We start from the raw sequence: 27293 nt of genomic DNA, 5'->3' as shown, positions 1-27293 counted from the left end.
AAAAAGTATCATTTTTATTCTAGCTGCGTATTTGAACTAAATGATATTTGTAATGCGTGGGAAAAAGGTCATCTAAGTTTTAATAATTTTTACCAATCTGTTTAAAATTATGAAATCTTTCAAAGAGTATAAGTGAACAGCAGAGGCTTTTAATCATTTTAAATCGTATAAAAAGTAATTTTTAATTATTTAAAAAAAATGAATTAATACCGAAGATACGTTTTGAAAGTTTCTTCCCAAAAGGTAAATAGGATTGGGCAATAATTAGTAAACAGTAAAATTTGTAGTAGCATTTACACAATCTTTATTTAGCAGTCGCATTATTTTCAACTTGCTATATAACATGTGTATTTTTAAAAATTGAAAAAAAAAGAATTGTACAAAAGCTTGTTTAATTTTTGGCTGAGGCCAAAATTTGAAAACTGGAGAAGTAACATTGCAAATGAACAGAAAAAAAAAAATGAAGTTTTATATTGATCAATGTATACTATATTTGATAAATCAATTTATTTTACTTTTATTTGTTTAAACAAAAAATGTATGTTAAAAAAAATAAAAAATAGTATTTCCCTAATCTGTGAACGAACTCACAGTCAGCTCTGTATAAAATTATATTAGAAGAAAAAAATCCATATCACAGCAACAGAAAGGTAAAAGGAAAGCAGGTTACAATTCCACATGCCGGCTTCTGCATAAAATTACAAGTCGCAATCATGATGAAAATTGCATAGCTGAGGATAACAAACCGCTAGGATTATAAACCTCACTTTACACGTAAGTTAATAATATAAACACTTTTTAAAACATGTTGAATTGCTAATGTTAATTAATACGATTATAATATAAATTATAGTGGGTATAGAAGAGATTTATAAATTTAAATTAACGGTTAGTATACACAAATATTCTTGTTATATTCGCAAACGTTTCAAATAATGTCTATAGGTAACGGTACCGCGTAAAATTCATCCTACTCTCTAACAAAAGGTATTTGTTGAAATTGTCTCTTACTACGTTCTTGTAAGCGCAGAGCTCAATCACACCATCAAATACGTTGTATTTCAGTCCATAATTTTTTAAATTCCACATAGCAAATGTCTGATTCGAAAAACTGTTACATTTATCCGTTTCAAATTTAGTGGAAAAGGGCAAAGAATGTCACAAAAAGAAAATATTAGATACTACCGAAGAAGAGAAAAATGAAAACTGGAAGTGCACGAGATTGTGGCAAGGATGAGGTGGATGAAGCAGCCAAAGATGACGATAAGGCTGAAACTGTTTGCAGTAACTAGTTAATGGAGAACGTAAGTGATTTTAAACCATATAAACACAAGAATTAAGATCTAAGTGTTATGAAGGAGGTTCTCCAGCAACATTTCTCGATTTCAGGAAGAATCTTTGGACCGGGTGGAAGAGTTAAAAATTTATTATAAACGGAAGTGCCTTTTATTTATATTTCTAAAATCATGGGATAAATATGTGTTTGTTTTAAAAAAAAAAAAGTCTTGATTTAAGATATTAACTGAATATTTACTATCGAGAGGCTGTATGTAAATGTAATGTATTTATTATTCAAAAAATTATTACTTCTTGGATGAGTAATAAGATGTTTTCGAACTTCACTCCATGACTTAAAGGTCAAGAAACATCTTTTTTCTGGACATATATGTTCTCTATGACCTCTTTCGTGTCTTCTTAATTCGGTTTTTCTCAAAAATCCAATATCACAAGTTACACATCTGCAAAAAAAAAAAAAATACAAACAAACCTGAGTTTAAGATTTTAATAACAATCGAGTTTATCTGGGCTGCTGGAAGATTTTATGAAATTTATAAAATACTTGTTTAGAATATATCAACCTACAAGTTGAAGCGTAAAAAATGAATATAGTGAAAATACTAACTTATATGGAACAATCCCTGTATGATCATACTGATGAGTCATCAATTGTGACCGCTTCGCAAAAACTTTTCCACATTCTTTGCAAGTCCTTCCTTCGTGTGTTCTTTTTAAATGTTTTTTAGCATTCTGTTGAGTTTTAAATGTTGCTGTACAACCGGGAAATTCACATCTAAAAGAATTTTTTTCCATTAATTTACTTAATACTGCCTTTTGTAAAATTGCATTTTCTAAACCGTAACTTAACTCTAAATTCTACATTAGTGGATAATTAGTAATGTAGATTGCATTATTTTCTTTAATTTTTTTTAAGCGAAACTAAAATTCCTTCCACCTAAATTAGTCAGATTTCTTAGTCTCCACTACTTGTTAGTGAAAAGTGTGAACCAAATAGATCTAAAGATAAAAAAATGTTTTTTAATACAAAATATATCACACACACAATTGGAACCTGACTTTTCTGTTACAACTGACTCAATCGAGTACTAATATGAAGAAAACATAAATTAATTATTTAAAAAACTATTAAAGATATTTAAAATTGTGAGCCCTAGTGTCGACTACTTGATAGATAGATCTATAGATATAAAACGGGACAATATACTTAAAAAGTACTATTTTAAAAACCGATGCATGGACAATGTTTCAATGTAAGAATGGCATAATCGACCTAAAGATATCAGGTCGGTACTTGTAAGAACTGTTGACCGTACACAGCAAATAATTAGCGGCATTTAAGATCTATTTATTTTAAGGAAGTTTCCCCATTAATTAATTACGAACTCTGTGTATGTAAGTTTTCTCTTATCTTAAGAGCGTTAATATTGAGTGAATGGGATGATAATTTATTTGGCAGTGGTGATTTCTTGGCATTTATTTTTATCTGAAATAAAACAGTCTTGTAACATCAAATGGCTAATACAATGAGAAGAGAACGGATTATTCAAAAAGATAGTACAACTTCCACTGTTGTCTCAAAATTTACATTTTACAAAATTACGAATACCTAAATTAACAGGATTTTTTTTCTCTTAGTACCAATTAAATTCATTCTTTTTAATGGCTTTAACTTACCTGTTGAACGTTGGTACTTTATAATTACTTTTTTCAAAAAAAAATAACGCGAAGCATTAAAACACGTTAATATTAAAGACATATTACATGTAATTAAAAACTTAAAATTTAAGACTTAAAACTTCATTAGCGAAAAGTAATTACATGCCTTTGGTAAAAAATGCAGGATACACCACTGAACGTTACAAATCTGAAAAAGTTCTGAAACGTTCTTCCCAATCCTTCGATAAGATGAAAGTAGCCTAAACCAAATTAAAATTTATATAAGTGCCGAAGTGCAGTGACATCGGCGTTTAGACTTCATTCAGTTACTTGAAAGTAGGGTTAGTATATTATGCTTGCTATTTCAAAACCGCATACAGGACAATAATTTTTTAAAATACGGCAATAACTGTTCTAAAGATCGTTTTTAAAAGTGCAGACGTCTCCTTTTTTTTCTTTTAACTTTCGTGCAAACAAATTAATTAGCAAAATAGGGATACAATTTAAAGAAGTCCCTCGCAAATCGATTCGAATGGTTCTCTGAAATATTTCATCTCTTCAAAAAGCATTGATGTGTAAAGCTATATTTTGTATAACTGGTCATTTATTGAAAAAATAGATAATCAAGAAGATAATAGAACATTTATTTGCAACTTGGATGAAAAATTTAAACGATTTTAATGAAATCCACCCATTATACTTCTTCAGATAAATTACACCGTTAAAAATAAGAAAAAAAAAAAGATGCCTATTAATTGTGTAACAAAACAATAAAGTGCTGACTTAGCATTAATTAATTATTACACTTACTTGAAAATTTTTGTTGATGTACAAACACTTTCATGAGCAGCTGATTTATGCCTGCGTAAATGGTACAAAGAAGTGTAAGCTTTATTGCAATCATTTACATCGCAGGAAAACGGCTTCTGAAAAATTAAAATACAATTTTACATTAAATTTTATATGCAAAAATTTGAATTGGTTCATAACTATTAAAAAATATATATTAAAACTGTCCGGTAGGACAGTTGTATAAGGGTTGATGGTCAAAAACTGCACGAAAAAGCGTAACGTTGAAAAACACCCAACTTTGACAATTTTTTTCTCTTTTTCTATAAAAGATAAAATTCCCAAATTTTCTTTAAAATAAAGGGCAAATCCTCCTTTATGACTGTAATTTTTTGCAACAACCCAGATCTAATAGGTTTTGAGAAAAAAGTTGCTGAAAATGAGCAAAAACGGCTTTTTCAAAAATTGTTGTTGTTCTTGTTCTTGTTGTTCTTCTTCTTCTTCTTGTTGTTGTTACCTTTTTTGTAAACAACGTAGCGCCTAAACGCGTGAACCGATTTTCATGAATGAGGTGTCATTCGATTCGGAATTTTATGTAGATGTGCCTTTTGGGGGTCTCGGCCCTGTACATTGAATGGGAGAGGAGTTAGCCCCCTTTATGTAAGGCCCCCTCCAAAATTATTATTACTAATTACTCTGTAAATCTTGGCCCGATTTTGATAAAATTTGGTAGGATGATAGGGTTAGGGCTCCCCTACCTAACAATAAAGCGACGATCTGCTCTTACACTTGTTAAGGGGAAGTATAGCAATCGTTTCAAATTATCGACACGTGAACCGATTTTCATGAATGAAGTGTCATTCGAATCGAAATTTTGTACAGATTTGTACTTTAAAAGTCTCGACGCTATGCCTCATAAGGAGGGGAGTTCGCCCCACCCAAATAAGGCCCTTTCTGAAACTATTATTACCAATATTTCTACAAAGCTTAGTCCGATTTTGATAAAATTTAGCACGAAGAAGTGATTAAAGCTCCTCTATGTGGCTGTGAAGTGCCATCATGCTCTTACACCTACTAAGAGGAAGTACTGCAATCGTTAAAATTATCAATGAGTGAACCGATTTACATCAATGAATTGTCGTTCGATTCAAAATCTTTGCCTTTTAGGGAGAAGTACTGTAATCGCAGTTTATTTTTCTTGCTCCTCTTAAAAGGAAGTACTGAAATCGCAGTTTAATTTTGCTATTTACGTACAAATACCTTCCTATTTTATTCAAAACGCTTTCTCAAAAAAATGGTTATTGAGGATGGTTTGGGGACCGTAACTATAATCATTCTTTAAAAAGATCTCTCCAGTGGTAGTTACGGTTCCGATTTAACACCTTATCAGGTTATAATGATAGAATACCTTATTCCAAATTTTAAAAAATCTGTAAAGCAGACGTAACTTTGCAAATAGACAAAAAGGAAAATCTATCCAAAAGGTACAAAAATCTCCTTAACAAAAACTTACAGTTTTAAAAGTTAAGTATAAGGGTTGATTAAACGCCAAAAGGTACACAAATCAGCAGTTCCCAACATTTCATTAATACTTCATTGATATAATTTAAGTAATTTTACTGCATTAACTTTTCCTTCACATTTTTTAGAATTTATTAGATGTCACAGACCCTTATGCTGGCCAGTTCATTCATAATATTTTTTTATTATAATTATGATAAAATGAGTGATGAATTATTCTGAGTAGTCACATATACATGCATGTTAAAGTAGAAAAAAACAAAGTTAGAGTCGGCCACTTTTTAAATTTCAATCACGGAGGATTCAAAACAATATTTCAGTCTTAAATTCGTCTTACCGAAATATTCGTGAGCACAAATAACATACATTTAATAACAAGTAGATTATTCAACAATATTTACTCATTTCTCAATTGTAATTTAATTTAGTCCCCCTAATTTTACTTATGGTAAAATACTGGAATAATTAGCTGTCCTAAAAATATGCATATCTTTATTTTCTTTATTTTATATTACATATATATAACATTGTGGGAAGAACACCTAGATTGAGAATGTAATTGAAGAAAACTATATTATTTGCGATAAAGCCAGATTATTTATTACTTATTATTACAAACGTTTGACTACAACATAAAATAACAATTACTTTAATCGAAGAATGAACTTAAACCAATGATTTTTATTTAAAAATAAAAATAAATGCATAAAATTATTGATGTAAAAAAAGTTTATGAATTTTTTAGCCTCTTATTTTTTTTATATTTTTTATAACGTTTTCTTTTTCACCTGTGATTAATAGTTTGATTATTATAGATAAATAGATATTACAGTCAATCTAAGTTAAATGGTGTGCTACTTGAGTAAATATTTTGTAGACGAAAATGGCCAGCATAAGGGTCTGTGACATCTAATAAATTCTAAAAAATGTGAAGGAAAAGTTAATGCAGTAAAATTACTTAAATTATATCAATGAAGTATTAATGAAATGTTGGGAACTGCTGATTTGTGTACCTTTTGGCGTTTAATCAACCCTTATACTTAACTTTTAAAACTGTAAGTTTTTGTTAAGGAGATATATTTATTTATTTATCTGGTCATTGCCAAACAACATTCATCCTATAAAATTGAATATTTTATTAAATTATTTCTTCTCATGAAAATGCAACGAATTTATGATACAGATAAAAATAAAAATAGAAGGTTTTAATAATGATAATCTCAGATAAGTTATTTATCTGTACGCTGTTATTTCAAAACAAGTTATAAGTGATTGAGCTGATATAGCTTCAACACTATTGCTATCTATTTTGTAAGTATTTAATTTTGTTTTTCACTTAATTCTGAGAATGTGTTTAGCATCCAGGCTGTGTATGATATGACAGAATATCTCATAAATAAAATATCTCAGAATATTCAGCTTGGTATTATGTTTTAGAATTACAAACAAGATTTGGGTCAAAATCTTTTAATTTGAAATAAATGATATTTTTTATACTTGATATACCATTTTATCCTTCTAAATGCTTATCTATTAATTGTTCTGAACAATTTTTCGGGAAAGTTATTTTTAGGAAGGGTTTTCGGTATACCTCTATGTCAAAGCTCTCTTCTCTAATGCGCCTTCATAATCATTTATCTATCTAATGCGCCTTCATAATCATTTATCTATCTAAATACTATTAAAGAACATTAAAAACGTTGTTAAAATTCTAAATTGAATGAAATCGGTGAAACGATAAATGCAATTTTACAGAAATGATCATTGAGATTTATTACAAAAAGGATTGCGCCGATTTTTATAAACTTAAGTATAATATTTGCTCACTTACTGATTTCTTAACTTTTTTTCTGATAAAAATGTACTGGAATCGATTACCGGGCTTCGATTTGGTTTTTATTTGAAGTGCTAATACGAGAAATGTTCTGTCAAGAATTGTAATGGAGTTCAGTGTTGATATCGCTTGAGAAATGACAGTCTCAAGTTCTCCAATTGACTATTAGGAAGAGATGGCGGTAGTATGCTTCTAGATTGATCGAGAACATCCGGACAAGTACATAAAGAAGGCAAAACATCTACAAAGAGAATCTAAATGGGAACCTCAGTACATTTTGTAAGAGAGATAACAATAAAACAACTTTGGAAATTGTATTTATTCAGTTTAATTGTGCAGTGCGTTTGCAATGTATAATACTTTGAAATAAACTAGTGTTATTAAAAGTCCAAACATATTTTATAAAAATTAAACCCTATCACTATGTAGTTGAGACACAGTAAAAATCTGCTTCGACCACACTATATGTGATCAGTAGTTGGGCATATGGCCCGTCTGAAACAAATACGTATTAACTTTGAAATAAATATCTTTGGTAATTTTTAGAAATCTGAGAATAAGTTTGCTTGTCTATTGGACAAGTTCAAAAGTGGGAGAAGTTAGGATAAGGCTATCTTCCCCTTTGTTTGACCTTATCATAAATCTTAATCAGAAACGTTTAACTACACAATCCTAATTCTATATTTATATGGAATTTATATAAGTTATATATTTATATAAGTTTAGACTTATAACTGCAAAAAGATAAAAACTTGAAGGTTTCACAAAGAATGTTTACATTTTCTCATTCACAGAATTTTCTGATGATTGCAATGTAATTACAATGTAACGTCCAGTCTTTGCAAAAAAAAAAAAAAAATTGTAGGTTAGGAAAAACTAAGGTTCTGATTTCAAAAAAAGTGGCCACAAAATGAAAAACCATTTCTGCGAAGTAGCAACTAAAATTTTTTCCAGTTTTCTTCAAATTGCTGTTTCTACATAAATTTACTTATGTGAACCAAGTTAATTCTGGATTTAGTTCCTTACTTACAGCGCCTTATTGGTTACACCTTAATCAAGATACCCTTAACCTGACAAAAGAATGCAGATTGCACTAGAAACCACAATTAAGACGGAGTAGCCCTAAGATATTTTGAAGGTCCGGAATGTTTTTTTATGTCTAAATCAGATTTCAATAACAGTACCTTAGTAAATATGAATAGGCAGGAATACGAGGTGCACTATTTATATTTTGAGCCTAATAAAAAAAAACAGTAATTTGTCATTGAAAATGACTTTATTGTTTTTCTAAATATTCTCCTTTATGATCTATACACTTCTGCATGCGTTTGAACCACTTGTCAAAGCATTTTTTCCATTCCGCTTGAGACAGGAGGTCCAAAACATGGTTTTTGAATGCATCAACGGCTTCTTCTGCCGACGAAAATCGTTGTCCACGTAATTTATTCTTGACGTTCGGAAACAAAAAGAAGTCATTTGGTGCCAAATCAGAACTGTACGGCGGATGACCCATTAATTCGATTTTTTGAGTGCTCAAATAGTCGGTTGTTCGACGAGATGTGTGACAGCTGGCATTGTCTAGGTGAAGAATGATCCGACGGAGCTTGTTTGTTTTCCTTATTTCATCGAAGACTTCCGGCAAACAAATGGTTGTGTACCATTCAGAATTGATCATTCTACGTTCCTCTAAAGGCACTGTTGCTACATGACCAGTTTTTCCGAAAAAACAGGCGACCATTTGTTTCGAAGTGCTTCGAGCGCGAACAACTTTTGTTGGATTTGGTTCATCTTGAAACACCCATACAGTCGACTGCTGTTTAGTTTCCGGCTCATACGCATATATCCATGATTCGTCACCTGTTACAATCTTATACACGTCTTTTGAAGCACCGCCATTGTACATATTTCTTAAGCATTTGTTTGCACCAATCGACACGAGCATTTTTTTGAGATTTTGTCAGATTATGTGGGATCCAACGAGAACAAACCTTTTTCACGGCTATGCGATTATGCAATATTTTATATATGCTGGTGGAACTAATGCCTAAGGTTGCCTCAATCTCACAGTATGTCACATGACGATCTTGCATTATTAGTTTTTGCACAGCATCAATGTTTTCTGACACAACAACTGATTTTGGACGACCTTCACGACTTTCGGCGGTGAACGAACGACGACCACGATTGAATTCGTTATACCAGCGTTTCACAGTGGCAAAGGATGGGGCTTTATCGCCAAAAGTGGAAATAAGTTGATCGATGCACTCCTGTCTTGATAATCCACGTCAAAATTCGTAATAAATCATTGCACGACAATTTTCACGAGCTAATTCCATTTTTTCGCTGAGACACAATTTTCAAGTGATTGTAAGCAACACAAATCGCGCTCAAATAACAAAACGTTCTGAAGAAGGTTATGGTCAAAAATGTCAAACTTTAAGTGGAAACGTCAGATAGCACCTGACAACACTCAGTGTTGCCAAGGCTCAAAATATAAGTAGTGCCCCTCGTACGTGTGGCCAAAAGTTCGAGTAAGTTCATAACAGAACTCTCGAGTACACTCATGTTAACGTTTTAATCTGGGACTTGGAACTATAAAAGTTATATTGGACATGGGGCTATGACTCTTGCCATTACGAAGTATAGCAAAGGCAAGGAGATCAGTCAAAAATTAGGTATTGATTCACTAAGTCTGAAAGCTTTCTGACTATTTTGGGAACCTTTGTGGAGCGATTCAATAATAGATCCTTTTTTTGGGAATTGAAGGTCGCTGGGATCAGTTTATTTGTTTCTAAGACATAGATTCCTAATTTTGTTCGTTTGACTAATGTATGTATATTATACAAGTTAACAAAAAAAGGCGGAGATACTTTATTTTAGTAGGTTCTTAACTATAATAACCGGAAACAAAATTGCTGCACAGGATCACCTTGGAACGTGAGATAACAAAATTATTTAATATAATAAAATCAACATGGTATTGCCAACTTAACACAGGATTGAGAAAATCAATATCGAACTTTCATTGCATTTAACAATAAAAAGTAGTTTAACGAGAAGGATGAACTTAGTTCAGCCAATCTATTTCTCTTGCAATATTAGAGAATTAACTTAATTTTTATTGCCGAAAAAGGATCCAAAATGTGAAAGAAAAAATATATATTACTCACTTTTCCATAATGTACAGAAAGATGAGCATTTAATCTCCATGGTCTAGAAAAACTAGCACTACATCCTTGTATCAAGCAACAATATGATTTCTTTTTAAGATTATTGGTTGGATCTATGCTCTTCCAATATGCAGCACTCTTAATAACTGAAAGCAAAATGCCATATTTTATTTAAACAAACAAAATTTATTTTATTAAATAAATTAATAAAAACAAACTTACGTGTTCTATCTCCTTCAGATCTATTTGTCTCTGGTATTTTTGAAAATATTATGTTCGATACACCCTCCGATTCTTCTGATTCTGAACCAAATGCCATTTTAGCCCTAAATCACAATAATAATTTAAACCAAATGTGATTTATTAAATTTAAACAGTCAAAAAATAATTTCTTAACATTGTGGGGATATCAGTGATACTAATTTGATGAAAAAAAGGTTGAGTGGGAAACACACAATTGGTTACTGAATTTGGTGGCCTTCTTTCAAAAATTGAAATTTTCATTGTTTAGATCTACCAAATGTCTGGACCTGTTTCGAATTTTAATAATATTTAGAAATCAAAAAGCCGATGGTGAATAAAAGTACGAAAGAAAAACAACCAAACTAAAGAGTGAAATAATTGTTACTATTTAGTATTGCGGATTGTTGATATAGAATCGAACCTTATCTTCTTATGAATAGAGAACTTTTTTGTTTTGTTTACAATAACTGGAATGTAGGAGAATATTTTGTTCAAGCCATCTCCCAAATTATTGAGGTTCTGTTTACATAGCCAGACACAACATTTAGTAACAATGAAGATAATAAATACCATAAATAGTGAGATAAATATTTACATGCGCAAAAATAAAATGTATTTAAATAATTTTTAATTATTATACATATAGACAAAATTTTTGCCTTAAAAATAATATTTTTATAAAAACGTATTGTAAAAACAATATTGCTAGATTGTTGACCTCCTTCTGTCATTACTCCCTTTTCTACACCACCTCAAGGTCATTGAGTTTAAAAAAAAAAAATCTGGCGCACACACTCACAAGACCTCAATAATGTAAACACTTCCCAACTGTTGCAATTATATCTTACTGTTTCTCTCAATAAATAAATATGGAGGATGAATAGATGATTCTATTTGCAGGTATAAATTAGGGGTCAATGTTATTGCACAGCTGTGTAGTAGACGTTGATCCTTTAAATTGTTTCATATAAAAAAATAATAATTAAGTTTATGTACGTAGATCAGCAGAATGTGAATTTTATATTTTAAAATATTTAAAAAAATCATGGTCATCTTATTCAAGTGAATAAAATTTCTTTTTTTCTTGATCTTCAAATATCATCAATTTTTTAAAGATTAAGGAACCGCGATCTGTCTGAAGAATTACTTTAGTAGAGCTCTAATATATGTAGCACTTCAATAACCTTCCCCACCCAAATCAAACTATAAAAAAAAAAAAAGTTTCAAATAAACGTAAACAAAGCCCAAAGAAAAAATCGTGTAAAACTGAATATCGCTTTCAGGATGGTAAATTGAAATCTCAATACTTGCTTAATCAATTATTAATACCAAAAAGAGAAAAATTACGTTTATCCGGATTCTGAAAGTGAATTTTTTTTTTCATCTGGAACATCTGTCTCCAAGATTTCTTGGTGTGAAAGAAATGTTTTTGAAATAGACATGGTAGCCGAGTGATTTAGAGGCGAGGCCTGCAAAACTATCAAGTATTATGTGGGACTTGGTCCGATTCCTAGTCTTGGCCTTTGATATTAGTTATGGATATTAAAAGAAATTTATATAGTAAAGTATTTCGCCTCCGTCTACGTCAACTAATGGGTAGTTTGACGTAAAGCGCGGTTGAAAAAAAATAAGTATCACTTTATTTAACTTATTTTATATTTTAGTGTAGTTTTCCTTGGGCGTTGAAGCAAGCAATTATGGTTATTAGCGCGATTATAGCTTACCTTTTTCCATTGACGTTAGATAGTTATTTATCAGTGTTTTTGCAGAGTAGACAAAGGTAGATGTGGTCACAACTGTAAGTTTCGTTGTACTAATTAAATTCGTATGTTTAGAAAATTAAATCAATTAGAACTATAAATTTGTAAGGACAGAACTTTCGTTCTTACTAGATAATGCAAATAAATTAATCAAGATTTAAATAAAATATGAAAAATTTAAGTAATTATATAAATAGTATTAAAAAAGATGGAATAAAAACTATATTTGGAACAACCCCAGTATTAAATTCAAATTATAATTATAATGAACCGAATATTGTTTACCTTTAGATAGTAATAAATGAAATAACATACATAAAGGTCAACTATCGAGGAGAGCAAAACAATAATTTATTAAAATTTTACTCTCCTTAAACTTATAGAAAATGCTTTAACTTTTTTTTTTTAAACGCTTTTACAGACTTTAATTTTTATCTTAAACTCACATATAATAAAATAATTTATTCTACTAACTTAACGGCAACGGGAATACAAAGTTGTAATTACACGTTTTCACATTGGATAGCGGCACGGGATAGAAATCAACCAAGCTAACTACAAGTTAGTGTACTTATAACTAGTATGGTGCCAAAAACCCGTCTTGGCAAGATATTCAAGCGAGCTTATAACAACTGAATATTTAGACATATTTTTTCTTCAGGGTTAGTAACATATTTAATATTATTTTATGGTTAGGCAATAAAATTAATAGACATTAATGAGGGTTTAAATAAGATAAAAATTATGAAAAATGTTAGCAAAACACTATAATTGTTTAATATTTTGCCTAGAGGGAATGCAACACAAATTTTTTTTAAAATATTTATTTATTTTATAAATTGTCTGGTTAATAGTATTAGAAGTTAGTAATTCGTGCTTAATTAAAAAATGAATTCAAATAGATACAACTGTAAATCCTAAAATTAACTATATCTGTTCTAACTGAATAGTGAACAACAACATGCTTTCCAAATTCGTTTCTTAAAAGAAGCTATGCACTAAAAGTGCATTAAATTAAAGTCACTTGATGGAACCGCATTCTAAATAATAATGGAAATTTTTTTCTCTAGGAAATAAGGCGCGCGCCTAAAATCATTTTTCAAAAATTAACATGAATTCCGAAACTGGCAAGTATCTTTAGTATTTTTTTCCTACATTTCTCCCCCCCTTCGCAATTTTCTGATATACTATTCAAGACCGACAATTTTCTTTAAAAACTGTGCCTTTTAAGAAAACATTTCTGTAGGAGGGGACGGCCCTATATGTGTATGAATTATCAAGAAAAAATTAAATAATTTGGTTGTAATTGTAAGTTAAGTTAAAGCTATATATCTACTTTCACAAATGGAAATATTGCATCACTGTTAACACACCATTTCATCACACAAGCTGTACACAGGTTTATCTGCGGTTTTACTTGGTATTATGATCTATTTTGACTTTGATGTAGAATATGTAACAGTTGTGTAAGGTCCAGTATGGGTACAGGTTTTTTTTTTTGGCCAGTATTAGTTTGACCCTTAATCGTTATAAAACATCTACCATATGTACTTACACTCCAACTTCCATCTACCTATATGTTTATCATTATTCCTTACAAAATTATATTAGAGGAGAGAACATGTTCAGTGATACAAACTTATTTTAGGTTTAAAGTTTCAATCTGTCTGTAAACAATTTCACAAGAATGCATTCGTGTAATTTTGAACACTTTGTTACCAATTGGTGCACAAATACTTCATTTCGACTAGTATTCCCCTACTCAGGGCTAATTGGCGCTAATCTCGTCCCAAGTATCTTGCTTGATAAATTGATAAAATTGGAGAAAGCTGGTAAATGTTGACTTACCCTTTGGTAGATATAATTGAAGAATACAATATATATATAATTTTTTTTAAAACAAATTTACTACTAAAATAATAATAACAAAATCTGAACTTTAACCTTTTTTATTACATAAATTAAATCATTAATTTAAAAAGTCTGATTAATGTCTTTTAAACATTTAAGAGACCGTTATCTTATCAACTGTTAAAATATGTAGTGAACTATTTAACCTACATAAAACGTTGTAATATTTTTTGCGCCGGTGTCAAACTACATCGGAAACCAAAAATAACAATAGAAAATTTTTTACCATACTAATTTTGGAGTACACTAAGCAGAAAACTGAGTCTTTCTCCTTACGGTCACTTCATATAAACAGGGAATACCTATTTTTGTTGAAGAGGGCTTTAAAAAATTATTTTTTTTTCTGCTAGAGGGCTTCAAGAAAGTATTTGTCAATCCACTAGGTATGGGTCATCCAAAGTGGTATCTAAACTTTGATTTTTACAAATTTGGTGCCATATTTGATTCCTGTAGAGTTGTTAAGACAGTACATTATGCAATAATAGTGCTGTAAAGGTAAGTTTACCCAAATCCCACACCCAAAAACGTCTTTAATAGAATTTTTCTGGAAAAATATTCAAGTAAAAGTTACAGTTCACAAGAAATAAGAACTTATAAAACAGAGCTTTTCAACTGGTTTTTTCTTATTTTAATAAAAACATTTCTAAATCAAAAATTATGAATTATTTACAAATATTTAGCTCCTATACTGCACAACAACTTATAATGTTTAATATAATTAACCACTAAGATATAATGTAAATAAATGTATACAAATGAAAGTAAACATGTTAAGAAAGAGTAACCTAATTTAATTTTTTTAACAGTCTAAAAATTATCATCAGACATTTATTTATTTACAAAATGTTCGTTATATTCTTCTAACTATCCGAAACACATCAACATCATTTGTTATTTTATCCATTCAAGGATAACAATTTTTTCTCTAGCAACTACACTCTAAATGGATTATTCCTCTTCAGAAAAATTGTAAAAGCTTGATGTACTGTTTAGTTCAGGGGCATGATTTACAAAAGTTGGATTTGTTAACGAACAAACAAAAAATCATTCTAATTAGATCACTATAAGAAAACTAAAAGATATACAAATTAGAATCTAAAACCAAGTTTTTGTTTATGAATTTCTCTTCATGTAAATTCGTGAATTGTCAATAAAATAAAAAAGAGATATTTTCAGTTTATGATGATCATGACATCTTCGATAAGGTAACTGCAAAATGAAGCTAATATAATTATTATACTGATACTGTTTACAAATAATATTTATATAAATTTATTTATAATTATACTGATAAAACTGTTTATTTACAGATGGACATTGAACAGAAAAAAATAGTATTTGCCACTTCTGCAGCCATATTAGTTCTTTCAACAACTATTGGTATATTTATGTTAAGACGCCGTACCGGCAAACGTAAAACATCAATTGATGGTATAACAAGTACGCCAGTTCAAGTTAAAGAATCAAAAAAAAGAATAACAGTTGAAGAAATGGTGCTCCCAACAGATTGGAAGCAAATTGGTACTGTATCAAATCTTCATATATATCCAATGAAGTCTGGTCGTAGAGTTAACCTAACAAAGGCTGAAGTCATAGAGATTGGTCTGAAAGAAATTTGTCGGAAAGGCAGATTACCTCTTAGGGACAGGTAAATGAAATATTCTGTTAAAGTTTCTAAGAAGTGTACAGTGCATTAAACTTAATGCATTTAAATTAATGCAATTTTTTTATTAAGTGACATCTAGCAAAACCCCCAGTAGCCTCAATCTTATCAAAAATTCAATGAAAAAACGAAATAGAAATATATATTAAATTAAACAGAATTGAAAGTAATCTAACATAAAATTTACATGCATCATTGAAAAGAAAAATTAAAGTTGCGTGATTTTGCGGCAGCGAAACGAAATAGGGCAAGTCAAGGGGCAATCACGCTAGAGCTGGATAGACGCCCATTTTTTCGGTATCAACGTTCTTTGGTATGGTGTACAGTCTATACTGTTTCAACAAACATATTACATTGATTAAAAAACCCTTTAAACTTCTGCAAATGGCAGCCTAACTTGGTTTTTAAACGTTACAGCCTTATTTTGAAAATAAATGCTGCTATGCAAAATTAAATAAATATATAAATTTTTATTTACTATATATGTACTAATATACTATTTTTTACAGTTCATGTTTAGTTTGATGCGCAATCGGCAACCTTATTTTCTGAACCTATTTTTATATTTTATCTCAAGTCAAATTCCTCTAACTTCATCTCATCAGTTTAGAATTCGGTTCTTTTTATTGAAAATAGCCTTTGCAACGGATTATGATGGCAATAGATATTAAAATGTCTTTCATAAAAGTAAGGCCTGAAATGTTTAGTACAACATCCAACTAATCTTTTTCGAAGGTAGACAGTAGTTTAGGGTCATACTCGCGTAAGCAATTGGATGGTCCGCGTTTTTAAAATTTTGGCTGAGCTCAGCTTCTATAGCTACATTATTCGCGTCTGTTGTTAAGTTAAATATCTTGGAAAAATCCAGGTATTGGAGAATTGGGTTGTTACTTAGTATGTTGTTACATTTATCAAAACATTCTAAATAATATGAGTTTTTAATATCAATTTTTTATTTTTTTTTAAGGCATTTGGTAAAAGGTTTGGTTAATTAAGCAAAATTTGGAATAAAACGTCTATAATAGCCTAAAAGTCTTAGAAACGATTTAATTTCTTTTTATATTTTTGGAATTGGGAAATTCTGGATACTTTTAATTTTTTGAGGATTTGGCTTGACGCCTAAAGGTGTAACCAGATGTCCTAACTTGGAACCTTCCTTTTTACAAAATTCTGTTTTATCTAATTGAATTTTGAAACCTCTTTCGAGGTTTCTTTTAACCTGGAGAACACGCATTTTAAATTATTGATATGTTCTTGTATACCTGAGGATAAATGTCGAGTGATACACCGTCAGTTTTGTCTCTTTCGAAAACTCCCTTTTTGCCCCACAACCTTCCTTTTTATTGCAATAAATAATCTGCCTATCTTGTGTTTGAAACACAATACCTATCTCAAGCTACATCCAGAAAATCTACTACTCAAACTTAGATCATCATTCTCTTGCAGAACAAAAATTCAGCTACGATCATCACTCTCTTGCAGAATCAAAAATTCAGCTATACGTTAGCAAGTGTTAGTTCTCACAGTGGGCCAGTTCACGTTCATGCCCCTCTAATTTCTATCGTATCTTTTTCTTATAAGCTTCGTTAGAGACTGCCGTATGGGCAGTAAATGCCCTATGACCATGAAGTTGGATTTGGCAGCTTGACACAGCTTCATCTCCCGTAAAGCTTCATCAACGTCACTTAATGGTAGCCCTAAAGCTAACTTTTATTATTTAAAGTCGCGTAACCACTATTAAAAATCTCTTACCATCTGTCCTTTAAATGACATAATTTTAATGATATAAAATTACTGTTATACCTAAGCGCATCAATGTATTCAAATATCTACGAAAGTCTGTGTAATTTATTAATTATGGTTTATTTTATTTTTATTTTTTAGAGTGTTTATAGTGTATAGAGAAAACGATAAAACTTTTATCTCCAACAAAACATATCCTAAAATGCTTAAACTAACTGTTAACACCTTAGGAACAAATATTGTGGAATTATCTTTGGAGAAAGACAAAATTATTTTTAATATACCTGAATATACTGATGAAAAATTTGTTAAGTAAGTTTGAAAATGTACTGTAAGATTAAATAAAAAAAAATCGATTATTATTAAAATCAAATGCCAGTAGCACAATCGATGCTGAATAATTTGTTTTTGTTTTTAGTTTATGGAAAGAAAATGTTCCTACAATTGATTGTGGAGATGAAGTAGGTGCTTGGATTTCTAAACTTCTATTGGGAAAGGTATGCATTTTATATAATAATAATCTATTTTCTGAATTATTTTGTCATGGATTTATGGGATCAACATTTTTTTTCTAGGGGTCAAAATTTAAGTAGTTTTTTTATATCTATTTTTTTTTTTTTTTTTTTTTTTTTTTTTTTTTTTTAACGATGTAGTGGTGCAGAAGCATTGCAGTTGTGTAAACAAAAAAAATCAAAAATGATGTCCAGAGCGTCCAAAAATATGGTTTTCAACGCATGAAACAACTATGTAAATGAATGGGTTTTGAACATTTAGAACACACAAATTTGGAAGAGGATCAAAATTGACGTTTAACATTTTTAGAAAGAAAATTTCTAAAGTATATCCCAGCTGTTCAATGTAAACTATACTTACACTAACAGTACTTTTATTGGTAGCAGGTTTGGAGAAAAAAATTGTTGATCCCATAAATTTGTCATTTAATAAAATTAAAATACTTGAAATTATTATTAAAATTGTTTAGGATAGCGGACTAAGAGTAGGATACTGGCCAGACAAATTAAGACGAAACGTCACAGAAGTTTACTCTGATTACATGAGAGTATATGAAAATTTGTGCAACGATTTCACTGTGAGCTTGGATTTATTTATTATTACTGTTTGAAGTCAGACATAAGCGACATTATGTTGACAAAAAAAAAAAAAATGTTAAAACAGATTATCAATATTATTTAAAGTAAATATAACAATAAATTTTAAATATATTTAGTTATATTATATGTAATAATATTAAATGCCCATTATTTTCTAGGGAGCTTATAGTGACATAGGTAGTTATCTCATAGTCAATCAAGCTTCAATAGATGATCTTAATTTAAAAATAAATGATGCTCAAAGTCGCGTAACTGCCAATAATTTTAGACCAAATATTGTTGTGGTTGGAGCAGAACCTTACTCTGAAGATAAATGGACATGGATTAAGATAGGAGAAGATGCTATTTTTAGAACGTTTAAACCTTGCACTAGGTACTTATTTTGATTTTACTATAATAAAATTTATATTCATTTTTTAGCAATAAATTTGGTGAAGTGATACCAATTTGTCTAATGAACAGATAATGAAAAGTTTCTTTAAATTCGAAATAAAAATAGTTTTTATATTATAATAAATTTTAATCTTCGAAAAGTACAAAATGAAATCAGGTAAAGTTCCTTCATATGGGAATGTTTGTACTCCCAAAAGTTCATGAATAATTTGAAATTTTTGGTAATTTAACTGGACTACCAAGTTCTTAAGTCTCAACAGCATTTTTAACCAAAATTTGTCTAGTAATCTTTTCATTTCACGAGCTGCCCTTATCAAAATTCATTGAGAAACAAATGCTGACTAATTATACCATCATTTTAACCTTCTACGTTCCTTTAATGAGAGCCTTTTGGAGGCTCAGGTCTCTCGCGTTATTTGTGATCCTATAATAATTAAGACCCACCATAGCCGAGCAGTTAGAGGCAAGGCTGAAAAAGCTAATCTGGGTTTGATTCCCGGCATAGGCCTTGAATTTTATTTATAGTAATTTATCGTTAATTAATGTTTGCTAGTCGCCTTCTTAACCCTTTTCTTGATAATGTATCTGTGGAGATACATCAGAATTTAAAAAAAAAATCTAGTGTCATTATTTTTTAGCGAAAACTTAATATTTTTATATGAATTTTTAGGTAATTTCTTAGTTTTCGAACGCACGTTTAGTTTTTTTTCTGTTGGCAAGACTGATGAGCTGTCAAACTTCACTTTATGTATGAATATTATTTTGATATTAAAACAAATAATATTCTGCCAAGTTAAGGGTTAACAGAAAAAATGCACAGTGTACTGCGTGCAATTAAAAAAAATGTTTATAAAGAAAGGATCCCAAAACAAGATTATGTTGATACAGTCAGAAATATTTGATTAATAATAATAATAATAATATAATAATAATAAAGTCTTTATTAAATTATTACACAGATTAAACAAAATACAAATTTTCTGGCGACGGACATACTCATGGTCATGACGACCGTCTGAGAGTTGTCTTGCAAATAAACTTCTTTAATATGATCTATTTTTTTTAAATTCAATTTTCTAACAAAATAAATAATTAAATAAATAAATATTTAAATAAAAACCAAAGGAAACAAATAAATACCTAAATAAATAAGAAAAACAGAGGAATGAAAAAGCAAAACAAAATGACAAGGAGAGAAGAAAAAAAAAAAAGAAAAATAAAAAAAAAACAATTGTAGACATGAAACAGAAGTTTTTGAAAATTAAAGTGAAAAGAATATTTAACGAAAAAACACGCAAACATAATATTTCAGAGATTTAAACAGAACTAATCTTTGGCCTCTAATAGTTGTATTCATTCACTAACATGTATCTATATGCCCAGGCCCGTTTACAATATTTAACCAAATTCGTCCAATTATTTCCATTTAAAATTGTTATAAATTCATCATACGTAAACAGTTTTTTATTAAAGTATTGAACTCTAAATTCTCGTAGGATTGAGCAAATAGCTATGAAATGAAAAACATCCTCAATTCTTTCATCAAGATTACACAATGAGCATAATTTAATTCTAGCACCAAAAGAGTATTTATTTAAATATAATAATTCCCCCCTACATTTAATTATCCAGCTCACGGTTTGGCAATCTAGCGTTTTGTATAAAAGATTACAGAAATATTTGATTATTTTACCTTATTTTACCGCTTATTCTCAAAGAATAAGCACCCAAAATTTAGAGCAACACCCTGTTGTTGTAGACTTTTATGTTATAAATGTTTTAATCAAAATTTTTTTTTTTAGGTGTTCAGTGACTACAATAAATCCCGACACGTTGGTTAGAAGTAAACAACACGAACCTATAAAAACACTCAAATCGTAAGTTAATCCACATATTGGATTGTATATATTGCAGCAAAACGACATACATTAATACAAATATTTTTCATCTTGTTTTTACTACAAAAAACAAAAAGATACTTTACCATAAAAATTAAAATAGCAGTCGCTATAAAAATAATATTAACAAATTTAAATTAATTATTGAAATCCGCAAATCCTTAAATAAAGTAAATTTAAAAATTGTAATTAGATATCAAACAATTATTCTGCCCATTCAGGTAACTAATTATGTCAGTTTTTTTGTCAGCGTTTTCTTATTGAACCACCGGATTCTAAATTCTTTAAGAACTGGACATTCAGCTACATAATGAAATAAATCTTCAACTACATTGAGATTACACATTGAACAGAGGTGGTGACTCTCGCTTGTACGACCCACTCTCAATTCACCTCAATTTCATTATAGTTTGCATAAAGTGTTACTTGTTTGCATCTTTAATGTAATGTTTTTGACCCACATCCATAATTAACTCTTTGTACAAACAATGAAAAGTTGAATTCGCAGCTTTAGCCAACAAATTTCTTTTAAATGACTGTTTTATTTTTTGTACTAAAACCTCAAAATGATCCTCACCTTCCCACTGTCATAATTTATTAGTTCCATATCTTGCCTTTGACAAATATCATTAAATTCTTTAAACCAAAATATTTTGTCTCTTATAATTTGTTCCGCTAAAATCTTTGGTAATCGTGTTTTTGGTAAAGTAAGCACTTTCCGAATGTAGCGATAATGTACTCGTAAGATCAGAATATAGATGTCAAACCTGACTCCAAATATATAACATAACTGGGCGTGTTTTTTGGTAACAGAAACAATCTTTTAATGAAAAAAGTATTTAAACTTTCTATTATATCACTCCAAAAGAACCCCCAAGTCTGCGCGGCGTAACTAATTATGGCTCTAGCTACTGCATTAAACATTTCAAATTTAACTGAAATCGGTACACCATTTTAATTGAATACGTTTCTGTAATTACTTTACTCCTTATTTGAGACCAAAAAGGTTTTATAAACCGACTACATACTACACATTTGCACTACTTTTTATTACAACTACTTCTGCTTCAACTACAACTACTTCCCATCATTCTGCCAAGAATTTCAGCATTTGAAAATCTAAAATCACTAAATTAAAGCAATAAATATATTTATTTTAAATTGTTACAGGTACCGTCAAGTACAAGAAACTAAATTAAAGGAAGTTGAAGGTGATAGTCCAGTAATGGGCATGTACATGGGCGTTCATACAAAAGGCAAAATAAAGTTTGGTGACCCTGTGTACATAGGTTCCAATTAGATTGAAGCAATAAATTAATATTTTTAGCAATAAAGAGTAGAAATAAAATAAAAAAATATTTGTTTTCTCCTGATTGTTATGAAATAAAAGTGATCCAAATTACTCACAAAGAAGTTGTTGGTCAAGTTGGTGAAGAAAGTAAATCTGAATGCTCATTCAAAACAGTAAGGAATAAATTTTACTGTGAGTAGAATGAGTGGTTCACAGAGGAAATTCCTTGACTAAAAAAGATTATTTCAATTAAACAAAATTAAAAAAAAGGTAGTTAAGGATAAAATCATAACATTCATAAACATTAAAAAGTTTAATGAAAAAATTAGGGTACAAAATTTGTTTTATTATAAACAATTATTTTTAAAATCTCGCAAAATACTTTAAAACTAAAAGAATATTTACACAAACGTAAATTTACAATCATTAATCAAATTACATTAATCAAACTCTTCTTATCTTTGAGTAACAGATTCATAAATATCTTTTCTGGCTTCCAGTTGTTCAAGTGTAAGCAATGCTGTGCCTAATTGATCTTCACGACAAAAAGGCTGAGCCATTTGTCTCAACCATTTTTTGGCTATTTGTACAGCTTCTTCAGTTGATAAATGACATAAATCATCGCTTAAATATTCTTGAATCCATTTAGGCAATTTACTTCTTTTATCAGCTCTTCCAAATCTTTTATCAGCGAATATCATAATACCATAATCGGTTTTACCCCTAAGAGCGCGTCCTACGCATTGTGCTGCATGTCTCATTGCATCAAAAGTTAAGAAATCATTTTCCCTTATTTGAAAATTATCTCTTAGATAATCTAATCTTGCTCTAAGAATTCTAGATTGTGTATAAACATATGGTATGCCAAACATAAGTACAGCTCGACCAAGGTGATGATCAAAGTCTACTCCTTCAGAAACCTTCCCTCTTGCAACAGATAATAATACTGCTCCTCGTCCAATTTCACAGGCTTTTATGTAATTAAATAATGCAAGACTGGTTTCTGCAGCATCTTGAGTTTCAATGAAAAGTAATTTCTTTCTTTGAAGACTGTCAATAACTCCTTGGTCATACCAACTTGCAACTACAGATTCTAGATATAGATATGAAGTAAAAAAACATACCACTCCATCAGGTACTATGGAACAAACTTCTACTAACAGCTGTCCATAATTTCGCACCACTGCTATATCTTCTCTGGATTCATATCTTGAAGTCATTGCAACTTGATCACTTCCTTTAGAAACTATCATTGGTAACAGGCAAGGTCTTGCAAGCGTCATTGTAAACGATGATAACACTACTGGCTGAAAATCTAATATTTTTGGGAACATATCTAGAGGTGACAAGGTACCAGATGTGATAACCACAGTTTGGAATCTTTCGAATACAGGTTTTACTGCAATTGATGCATCTAAGCAAGAAAAATGTAAAATTGGATTGCTTACGGTAGGTGCTTTATCTTCAAAAGGTTCAATAATAATAGTGAATCCTTTGGTGTAGGTTGAAACTAATGTAGCTAGATGTGTTACTAGCACAAGAGGAGAGAAATCATTTTGATCTGAAATTTCTAAGGTTCTAAGTAAACTCGCTAATCTCTCTGCACAGAATCTCAGTGGTTTTCTCTCTATACAGACCTTCGCAGCTACATCCTTCAAAAAGGCTGCTGGCGATTCATGAACCACATGCTGTGTTTTCAATCTTGTTTTCAGGTATTCTAAAAATCTTTTTAGAAAACCGACAAAATGTTCAGCTGTACGTATATTTCCTGGAACAACTTCTTTAAGTATTTGATCAGGCAACACAGGGTTAGCTAGTACGACATCAGTTTCTCTGCGGACGCTGGCATCTTTCAAACCTTGCACTAGTTTCAAATATTCCTCTCTCAAATTTGAAGCATTTGCTTCTTTCATTTCACTGACAGTTTTCTCCAGAACCTGAATATTAGTGGCACTTCTATCAATTATTTTTCTGTTAATTTTTACACTCATAGATTCAATACATACGTTATCAATATTATGCGCCTCATCGAACACGACAATTGAATTTCTGGCAATTTCTTTGGAAACTACGTCGGCAATTTTAGGATCTAGAAGATAATGATAACTGTATATAACAATGTTTGCATAATTTATAGCACTTCTCGCAAGAAAATATGGACAGAATCTGTTCTTTAATCCATATTGTTTCAAATCGTCTAAGCTATAAATTCCTGAAGGAATTGCAAGTTCTCGACCAAATTCATCAAAATTTTCATAGAATGTACATACTGGAACAGTTTTATCAGCTTGGTGACGTTCTCTTATGTAGGAAGTAGTTAAACTGTGACATCTTCCGTCAACAATTTTACCATCTCTTTCTTTACTGACCTGGGGATGAACACATAAGTTTTTCCTAGAACTTAAGACCAAACCTAGCAATTCTAATTCTTTTCCATGTTCTTTATAATAGTCGTACAATTTTCGCAATTCTTCCACTACTTTTTCTATTTCAGGAATAGTTCGAGAACAGTAAATAAGTTTGCAAAGATGATGGGGATATTCACACATATAAGCTACTATAAGGGACAATAATGTTGTAGTCTTCCCAGTGCCGGAAGGCATTTCCAAAAGACAGTGACCCTTAGCATCTATAGCTTTTTTTAACTCTGTCATGTAAGCATATTGTTCAGGATAAATATACTCATAAGGGAAGTAAACTGGCAGACCGTCTACTATCACCTTCATTTTAAAATATAATTAGCGTCTATTTTACGTTTATAAGCTTTTATTATTTGCTCTTAAACAATAATATAAATGTCACTAAATAAAAAAGTATGAACACTTTTACCACATAATGACCTATACAAATTTTGATACCACACAAACAAAGAATTGCACCGGTCAATTCTAGCAGTTATACCGTATGAAAACCTGAAGCGCTGTAACCTACATGTATGAGAACGTAGAAGAAATAACAATTACTTAAAACAAGTGAAAAGTGCTATGTTTTACTTACTTTTCAACAAAACTTCTTAATTTCTTTCCCAAATATTCCACCAAGATTTTTCTGCTACAATTATCACCAACATTAAATTTACAGGGATTTTGGACCCATAAGTCACATTTCTCAAATGTGTGCAACTAATCATACAGTGTTACCAGGAAAAATATAATGTTTCTTTTCAAAACAAAAGATGAGTGAATATTTATTTTATTTACTAAGACATTTTTTAAAACCTTTTGTACCTTTGCAATACACAGACGATAATTTTGTTCATATTGAAACATAATTTTTTTTAGAGAGGGCTTCATAGTGCAAACTTCTAGTAATTGTGTTTTACTTGGTTTTTGGTTTACACTCAAAAAGCATCCAAGCTAATTAATTATGAACATATGTATATAATATTTTATTCAACACATTCATATAATGTTTTATTGTCATATGTATATATTCATGCCATATGCTTGATATTAGCCGTATGTAGCTTCTTACAGTCTTCCCTGTCACTTCGGTATCAAGATTCTTTTTCAGTCGATTTGGCAAGAGCCCCGAAGTATGAATACCATATTCGATAGCTTTACAAAAATGTACAGTCCGAGCAAGCGTCGAAGTATGTTCGACTGTAAGGCTTCATAAAGCAGCTAGAAACCAAATAAACATTGAATTCACTGCGAATACATCTCATTTCATACTAGCCTTTTTGTCAGTATTGCTTCAGCTCTTGCTGTTGCCTGAGATACTATAGACGGCCTCCAAATGGTATCGCCTTCTGTTCACCTACTCACTGATTCTTCCTTCTCCCGGCTTTTATACATAACTTCTACTGGTAACCTTATTTAAGAACAGTGAATAGTATGGCACTGTCTCACTAGTTACATGCTTCTGCTCATTCCAATCGTCTTGGCGCCCATTGACAAAATGACACAGGTTGTCGCAATATGTTCTGATGTACAGCTCGACCAGGCCTTCAATTGTGGATGGCAGGGAGTAGTCGTTGTTTTTACCATTCCCAAATTTAGGTCCTTGATCTGAATGAATTTCATATGGATCACCGTAGCGCTAGTGAAATGTTCTACTAATGCATTACGATTATATAAGTCTACAAACCCTGTTCATACGCTTTAACCCATTTAGTGAAGTATTCACAACGTCTAAATATTTATTTTCTCGCTTTGCAGTGGGAAGTGGGCCTAGTAAGTTTGTTGAATTCTTTAAAATGGGAACCCTAAGGTGGTACATAGTATGGGATCGCGGCCTATATTTCCTTTTCGTGCCGAATATTCAAAGCAAGCAAGCTTTGATCAAATAGTCTCCTTGACGAGCCAGTGTTTGCCACCTAACATGTTCTTGATCCTTTTCAGGATCCATAGCCACGTGTTCGCTTGACATCACGTGACTTGAGAAACTCAAACTCGTCCGAACCAGTTGACTTTTTTTCAGTATAATCCATGATGAGTAGCGAAAGTTGTCTTAACTCAGTCTAATGAGCCTCTAGTAACCGGACGCCAGCATGAGTTGAACTGAATTGACAAAATATTATTGAGTTTTTAATAATTCTTACAACTTTTGGTCTAGACTAATTACATAGACTACGACTCAGGTTATTGTCATAATTACATTTCAAATACATATTTGTCAGACTGTGTACCTTTCTTTCTTCCAGATTCCAGATTGTATAAGTATGCTGGTAATGAAATATTATCAATATTACCTAAATTATGAGCGTTTTTACAGAATATGTAAATGTGATTAACGGAATTTTCTCAAAAATCTCTAACTTTATTAAAGGTTGAATGCTAACTATGAACTTTAATATAATACATCATAAAAACCTGATTTTGTAAGTGATGGTAATGTTAGGTTTTACTTGTAGTTTTTGAGATTCCTTACTGAGTTGTACAATTACTTCTCAACAAACTATAATTTCAATACTCATTGTTTAAGTTTGTGGATAAAATTGAGGCAAACATTTGGTATGAATTCAAAGACGGTAAAAAGTATCAAAGAAGCATGAGAAATATTTTACAG

The 27293-nt window shown here is 30.5% G+C and overlaps 3 protein-coding genes across 15 annotated transcripts in view; 1 reads left to right on the top strand and 2 right to left on the bottom strand.

Annotated features, from left to right (window-relative positions):
• LOC141460817 (transcription factor IIIA-like) overlaps positions 1 to 27271 on the bottom strand; it is a 28629-nt gene extending 1358 nt beyond the window's left edge. Inside the window, exons 1-8 of one of the 9 annotated variants that reach the window (XM_074141169.1) lie at positions 27098 to 27271; positions 25511 to 26785; positions 25281 to 25405; positions 10492 to 10595; positions 10270 to 10415; positions 3766 to 3881; positions 1904 to 2071; positions 1588 to 1739 (exon numbers count right to left, since the gene is read on the bottom strand). In XM_074141169.1, coding sequence (XP_073997270.1) covers positions 1588 to 1739; positions 1904 to 2071; positions 3766 to 3881; positions 10270 to 10415; positions 10492 to 10595; positions 25281 to 25405; positions 25511 to 25576 — 877 coding nt within the window. In that variant the 5' untranslated portion in view covers positions 25577 to 26785; positions 27098 to 27271. The other 8 variants (XM_074141168.1, XM_074141175.1, XM_074141173.1 and 5 more) reach the window with 8 other exon arrangements.
• Positions 619 to 22359, top strand: Marc (Mitochondrial amidoxime reducing component). 5 transcript variants are annotated; one of them, XM_074141179.1, is made up of 9 exons: positions 621 to 774; positions 1140 to 1304; positions 15494 to 15831; positions 17731 to 17901; positions 18008 to 18086; positions 18572 to 18679; positions 18860 to 19074; positions 20897 to 20971; positions 22163 to 22359. In XM_074141179.1, exons 2-9 carry the CDS (start codon positions 1296 to 1298, stop codon positions 22290 to 22292), a joined length of 1125 nt encoding a protein of 374 aa, XP_073997280.1. In that variant the 5' UTR covers positions 621 to 774; positions 1140 to 1295; the 3' UTR covers positions 22293 to 22359. The 5 variants fall into 5 exon arrangements, with proteins under 5 accessions (XP_073997284.1, XP_073997280.1, XP_073997283.1 ...); XM_074141178.1 differs by lacking the exons at positions 621 to 774; positions 1140 to 1304 and adding exons at positions 13821 to 14104; positions 15360 to 15388; XM_074141183.1 differs by lacking the exon at positions 1140 to 1304 and having other exon boundaries at positions 619 to 774.
• On the bottom strand, positions 15494 to 25257 carry Xpd (general transcription and DNA repair factor IIH helicase subunit Xpd). The gene has a single exon (XM_074141165.1). The coding sequence runs from the start codon at positions 25007 to 25009 to the stop codon at positions 22739 to 22741; it is 2271 nt and encodes a 756-aa protein (XP_073997266.1). The 5' UTR covers positions 25010 to 25257; the 3' UTR covers positions 15494 to 22738.
• Positions 27272 to 27293: the final 22 nt, after the last annotated feature.

Source organism: Rhodnius prolixus, unplaced genomic scaffold (genome assembly GCF_049639745.1).
Source record: "Rhodnius prolixus isolate KJV_2025 unplaced genomic scaffold, Rpr scaffold_6, whole genome shotgun sequence".
Taxonomy (NCBI): Eukaryota; Metazoa; Arthropoda; class Insecta; order Hemiptera; family Reduviidae; genus Rhodnius; species Rhodnius prolixus.
The sequence above is the reverse complement of the archived record's forward strand: the minus strand, read 5'-3'. Positions and strand labels throughout refer to the sequence as shown.